Genomic DNA, 6,852 nt, shown 5'->3' on the forward strand with positions numbered 1-6,852 from the left:
CAGGCGACTCACTAATCGAGGGTGTTGTTTTGTTTCAGGAGATAGAGGATAATGCAAGACGCAAACCAACATGAATCCTGGACCGAGGAACAATGCAAGTACGCAATCGGAAGATACCTACGGTGTTGGTTGCATGGCATGGTCTACCGCTATCAGAAGCTACGTGGGAATCCGTATACCAGTTACGGAGAGTGTTCTTAGACTTTATCATCGAGGACGCTGATGCCTGAAGAGGGAAGGAATGTTATGCTCAAGTCGAGGTAACATGACCTCGGAAGGGTCATTCGACATTTTCCTTTAAAGGATCAATGTTTGTATTATATTTGTTTAGGCCTCATGTAAATGATCAAAAAGGAATAAAGGTCAAGGTCCTTGGTGAGGGTGACATGGCACTAGACTAGGTGGATCTAAGGCTAAGGGACCTAAATGCATGAAATATGCCTAGGTGCAAATGGTTTCAATGATATCCCAAGAGAGGGGTAAATGATGCATTAAGGAAGGACTCTAAAATGAAGACATGTGGCATACTAGATCCATCTAGGGACTTTTGGGGCTCGTTGGGTATAAGCAAGCTGAAGTTTTCACGTAACAGGATTTTCTGAGAGCTTGCTACCACCGAGGTTGGCTGGGAGGAAAATATTTATGCCTGTTCCCGTGATTCGATGTAACATTCTAGGAGCAGACAGATTTTCGCGTAATATCTGGCCCTTGGTGTGCTCCAACTCCTGTGCTGGCTAGCCTGCTGGCTTTCCATAGCTCCATCGCCATCAGCTGAATGCCATCTGCTCAGCCTATTTTCTTCTCTTAGTGCACCTCTTCCCAAGGCGACCTTCTAGGGAGTCACATGCCCAAATTGGGCAGTTTATGTCCTATTTTAGAGCCATCTTCTTCAGTCCAATTTGGGGGCTGTTTGGAATGGTTGATATGCCAGCATCATATGGGGACTGAGGGGCTGGACATGCCAGCCTTCATAGAGGAGATTCAGTCCCAGATCTCGGACTGTTTGAGCCCAGAAATGGCTGGTAGGACTGGCCATTACATAGGCAGAATAGGAGGGCATCTGTAGAGGTCGTATGTGGGGGAAGATATGACCAACCTGGGCTGGCCAATGTACTGACAATGTGGCCTGTCAGGAGGTCCACTCAGTAAGTTCTAGAGGGATGGCAAGATTGCCCTCCCTCACCTATTTACAGAGGGTATTGGGTGGCCTTTATATTCTCATGCCACAGAAGCATCCAGACTAAAGCGTGCAGGAGAGGGTAGGTACCAGTAGGACAGGCATTTTGCCTTCCGATCTTCCACCTCTGGGATAAGATCATTAGTCCAGCACTTGGCCGGGTTGTTTCGGGCAAAGTTATCTACTTGACAGACAATAATTGTGGAGCTTCGTAATTTTATTATTTTGGTTGTATTCTTTTGTGTACATTCATATCTGAGTTTACCTTTTGAGCTGAGTGGATACAGAGAGTTGTGGGATCCCTTTGATGCTAGTTTCTACTGCAAGGATTAGCTATATGTTACTGCCTTAATTTTTCATAATATGAAATCCATGGCAATATCTGTCTATTTTGCCTTCTAGAATAGGCAAAGCCTGCAATAAGCCAGCGAGAAGCTTGTTGTCCACTGTTTTTTTCTGGCGTGGCAAATATTGTAGACACATTTCACCACATCTTCCACATTGATCATAAGGTTTAATTATGAGTACAAATAAGAGATCCTTCGTCCTTGCTCAGCATCTCAATGTCAGAAGTATCACAATCTTGCCTCCAAAAGGAAGAGTAAAGGTGCTCTGCACTACTCATGATCGCATGTATATGGTGAATCAACCAGTGTGACTATAAATTCCAATGCATGAGCTCCAGGTGCACCACAGTTTTTGGTAAGAAATCTGCACGAAGTTATAATATAGAAGGCTCCCTTGATAAGTCTCTGGAATAGAGTAAAATGTATGTGAACTCTGAGACTGACCTTGTATGTTAATGTGCATCAAGAGGATTCAGCTAAATCTCATATCTTTCCCAGACACAGAATTCTTGTCACAGTGCTAAAGCTCACATACTTGTGCTAAGTTATTAATGTGCCTCAGAGGATTCAGCTGAATCTCATATCTTTCCCAAAATTTCATCCTGAAATTCGAGAGCTGAGGCCTCCTCAACGGGACCAGTATTTTCTGGAAACTCATCTGAGAGAGCTAGTGAGCCTCATGTTTCAATTGTTCTGCCTCCTTTCTTGGGTGTCCTTTTGCACAAAGGGATTGGTACTCTTCGCTCTTAGCTATCTCATTTGTCTGAGTCTCTTTGAATGGGACAGGATTGATGGAGTTTTGGACTCAAATCGTGCAGTTGTACAATTATGGCTGACTAATATAGTATGTTGCTTAATGTATACAGGAAAAGCTTCATTGAATACGATCCTCGTTTAGTAGCTCCAACTTGCTTGTATTTGGCGTCAAAAGCAGAAGAGAGTACAGTGCAGGCCAAGCTACTTGTTTTTTGCATGAAGAAGATTCGTAAGTTTGCAATACACAGTTTTTTATTGTCTGTGCTTTGTTAAAAGAAAGGAAAAAACAATAACAATCAAGACAAAACTGAGTTATACTGTTCTGTTGTTTGACTTGATGGTTCCAAAGACACTGTTAACGAAATGCATCAAGGCTACGGACTCCTTTTAATTGCGTGAGAGGAATCTGTAATATAGTTTTTGGTCAGTATTTTAATCAAAATGAATAGTTATGGAAAAATATTGTTTTTGTGTGGCTCAGCGGGTGATAATTTTGAGACAGAGCTGGGCTGCTTTATGGTTTAAGTATTTATATTCTTTGTGCATAATTGATGAAGGAGCCGTGTTCGATGAGAAAGGTCGTTATGAGGTCCCTGATATACTTTACATGGAGATGAGGTTGCTTGAAGCACTTGATTTCTATCTTATAATCTATCATCCTTACCGCCCATTAATTCTGTAAGTGATGAGTGATACACAATAGTCCCTGGTCTAACTTTCCATGGGGATGTGTTTTTAAAGTGAGAGAATTAATGTCGAACAATTTTTAATTTTTGTCTAGAAGCAGATTGGGAACTTTCTTCAAAAGCAAGATATTATTGTGATAGTCCTGTGGAATGCCTTTGCAGATTATTACAAGATGCTGGGTTTACTGACATGGCAAAAGCAACCTGGTATGGACTCTTAAATTAACTCCACAAATTCTGAAGAAGTCATGCAAATTCAGCCACGTGTGAAACCTTTTTGTATTCAAACCTCATCGTGGAATGTGCATAACTGCTGTTAAACTAATAAGTCATGCAAATTCACGTATTTTTGTTTGCTGCTCAAGACTTTTGCATTCAAATGGCTCATGGAAGTTGTATTACGGCTGTTAACCTACTGACATGCTACCTGGATGTGTTTTTGCAGGTCCTTGGTCAATGACTTGTATAGGACTGATGTGATACTGGTGCATCCTCCTTTTATGATCGCCCTCGCATGCATATATGTTGCAAGTGTGTTGCAAGAAAGGGACACACTTGCATGGTTTGAAGGGCTCCGAGTTGATATGAATGTGGTAAAAGTTCTCACGATTTCTCAACTGTTTTGACTCCAGTTATTTACAAACGAATAGTCAATTCTTCTTTTCTGAGCAGAAGCTAAGAGGCACCCATAAGAGACTTCCCAGCGTGTCAGGATTGCAACAATGATATATTTTGATACCTATGAGCTAAGAATTAGCATGCTGCTGGATGAGTAACAATTGTGAATTGTGAAAGTTGAAACAATGGAGGCACAGTGAACAATTTTAAGCAGTCCCTTGTCAAATAGGCATCTACAACTGCCTCTTGTTCCCTACCTGGCCTTTCTTTAAGTGAAAGCCTTATCCAGAATCTTTTTGGATCTGCTATGAGTTCTTTTGCAAGGAAAAAATTTCATGCTACAAATGAAGTACGTGTGTTCTATATATGAAAGGTGCTCACCCTTTTCTTTCATGCTTGCTTTAGTCCACAAATTCTGTCCATTGCAAGCTGAGCGCTACCTTCTTCCACTAGTACCCTACTCATTCTTCCACAATCCTCTGACCTTCACGTTTCTAAATTAAATTCCAAGCACCTTCATTGTTTTCATCTTCCGTCTTTTTTTCGTATCTGTACTTCTTGTCTCTTATTGCTGCTTTACTGCTCTCAAGGCTGCCTCCATACATTCTCTGGTTGCCTTTATGAAAATTGTTGTCTAAAATAGTCTGCATTCATCCATATTTCTTCCCTTCTTATTTAATTGGCTTCTGCTGTTGCAGATGCATCATGTCTCAGGAAGTTTCCACTCATGGATGCTATATTTTCTTCCATATCTTCATAAATGATTTAGCATGTGCCTTAGGACTTTCCCTCCCTTAGATTCTGTAGTCTTAAGATTGGCTCTCCATTATTCAAATGAACATGTGTTTGTGAAGATGTAATGAGGAAGCATAGACACCTACTAAGCAAGGCTGCCCCTACAGGCACCACTTCTGGTGTTATTAAGGAAGGATATTTTGGAGAAAGAAGATGCTACCTCTGAACACAGGGCAGGACATAGTTAACATTCAAAGTGGACATGCCTGGAATGAAAATTATGAGACTGGAATGCTCCAAGGTTCCTTGGCGTGAAAGCGTTTTTCTAAATGATACGTTTGTATGCAACCAGGGGAGCTTGCAGGGTGGAAAGCTTCTGGGGAGAGTGAGGCAGTAGGTTCCAATGGACTGGGGAGCAAGTACAGCGTGGAGAGCAAGGCTCAAGCGACCTTAGGAAAGTGCAAACAATGGAACAGAGCAGGGCTCTAAACAGACACATGATACAATTGAAAATAAAGAATGTGAGGATCCAGGCAAAAGAAGGCATATGTGGGGGTTGTATCCTGAATGAACCCGGCGTGGTTTTGCCATTTGTTGTGTATTATAGGTAGTTCTTCCACTCTTTTGCAAAAAAGATGGACCTCTTGCCTGCAAGCAAAAGAATCTACTGGAAGGACCAGTACATGGGCTCACCCATATGTGGGCACCTTTTAAGCGATGGCAATACACCCCTGCCTCCTCCCCTTGCTCCATAGCCTCCAGCTCTGCCCCCCCTTCCACCCCCACTGCTCCCTCTGCTGATTGTGGTGGACTCTTCCCCACTCCCTTCCCACTCCTCACCACCGTGTGAACCAGCCCCCAGTACTACGCCTGCAACCGTCCCCCCTCCCTTTTCTCGACCTCATTGTCAACACCACAGGAATGATACAATTCTGTGAGCCTAATTTAAATATAAATACATAGAATCTTCTTTTATATTATATGATTTATTTTACTTCAAGGCTTTGGATAACCTGAAATTTTATGATATTTACTGTGAGTCCTGCATTTAAAACAAGATTTCTAAAAATATACAGAATATTGTTTAAGACTGACATTATTGTAAAGGCGGTTTGGTAATATTTTATTTGGGTATGAAAAAAGAATATATGCTAAAGGTCAATTTTGTATGTTGGGTATGTTTTGGTCTTATGAAGGTCTGAAGAGAAAGCTATAGTGCTTTGTTGTCAGTGTTAAGATTGGTGCTTGCCAGAAATAATGCTTTTGAAAAATAGTGAAATTTTCTGCATTATAGCATTCTCAAGAAAATGCTCTCGATTGGGTCGACCTAGGTGTCCCGTATCCTTGTGTCATGTTACATTATAATCTGATTGAAACATGATTTGGATTGCAGATCAAGAATATCACGATGGAGATTCTGGATTTCTACGAGAATTATGGGACAATTTCAGATGAGAGATTGAATGCAGCATTACGAAAACTTCCACAAAGGCCTTGAGAGAGTCCTACGATGACTTTTCTAGCTCTGCATGTGAGAAGTACCTCTTGTAAGCTTCTTAACAAATGTCACTTTCAATATGTGCTTTGTGGGTTTTTTGTGTACAATCATATGGCTCGTTGAATATATGCAACGTTGCAGCAAGCATTTCGAATTAGAGGAACTGACCTTTTGCTACCTCCTTTGTCTTGTAGATGAAGAAAAGTACTAAGGAGATTGTCATTTGTATGAGAATTACAAGAGAAATTCAAATGAAGGAATTATATGCAACCCTCGAGAAAGACCCACAGGGACCTCTTTCTAGCTTCTTGCATGGGAAATGGATGCCTAGGAGAACTGTGGATTTTTTTTTTCCTCGCGCTACTTTCAACCAAGGGTACGTGCACCATGCTTTTACACAATTGTGCTTTCAGGAATTACATTTGCATAGATGTATCTCTCATTTGAATGTTAAGTAATGCCACGGCAAGCATTTCAAAATTAGAGCTATTTGACCTATCGTGATATGAGTGGAAAGATGGAAATTTTATTTTCTAGACAAATTGAGTAAATTGCACTCTTAAGTAATACAAAGAAGTGCAGGGTTTTATAATGAAGCCCTAGACTTGACCTAGAGGTAAGACTATAAATCTCAACGTAGGTCAAATTTTAAAACTGATCTCTAGACAATGGGATGTGAGGTAAGACTATAAATTTTGTTATACATCTCTTAGTCCTAGTGACTCTTTCTAAAGGAGTACAATTGAGATGTAGTGAAACATTGACTTAGTTCTTAGAAGCATCATTATGCATCATCAATCCGCCTTTTACGAAATTAAATCATCTTGAATATCAACACGTTTCTTGTTGCAAGAAATAAATGTCTTTGTTTGTGCCTTAGTGAAGATATCTATCAGAAAAATGTTTGTAGATAAACATTTGACTCACATATTTTGAGTTTTTGCTATCATTTTTGGTACTTGGTGCTTGTTGTCAATGTTATTGGTATTGGAATGATCTACAAAAGTGATCACTATTTGAGAGATCTTAAGCATA

At 40.5% G+C, this 6,852-nt stretch overlaps 1 protein-coding gene across 4 annotated transcripts in view; it reads left to right on the forward strand.

Annotated features, from left to right (window-relative positions):
* LOC147906196 (cyclin-C1-1-like) overlaps positions 1-6,629 on the forward strand; it is a 30,009-nt gene extending 23,380 nt beyond the window's left edge. For 2 of the 4 annotated variants that reach the window (XM_087377029.1, XM_087377038.1), the window contains exons 7-12: positions 2,391-2,509; positions 2,838-2,958; positions 3,129-3,173; positions 3,412-3,559; positions 5,713-5,857; positions 6,012-6,629. In XM_087377029.1, coding sequence (XP_087233155.1) covers positions 2,391-2,509; positions 2,838-2,958; positions 3,129-3,173; positions 3,412-3,559; positions 5,713-5,817 — 538 coding nt within the window. In that variant the 3' untranslated portion in view covers positions 5,818-5,857; positions 6,012-6,629. Of the gene's footprint in view, positions 1-2,390; positions 2,510-2,837; positions 2,959-3,128; positions 3,174-3,411; positions 3,560-5,712; positions 5,867-6,011 lie in introns of all 4 variants that reach the window. The other 2 variants (XM_087377015.1, XM_087377023.1) reach the window with 2 other exon arrangements.
* The last annotated feature ends 223 nt before the right edge of the window (positions 6,630-6,852 follow it).

This window comes from Dipteris shenzhenensis, chromosome 1 (genome assembly GCF_047967505.1).
Source record: "Dipteris shenzhenensis isolate YYH24624 ecotype China chromosome 1, Dip_SZ_1.0, whole genome shotgun sequence".
Lineage (NCBI taxonomy): Eukaryota > Viridiplantae > Streptophyta > Polypodiopsida > Gleicheniales > Dipteridaceae > Dipteris > Dipteris shenzhenensis.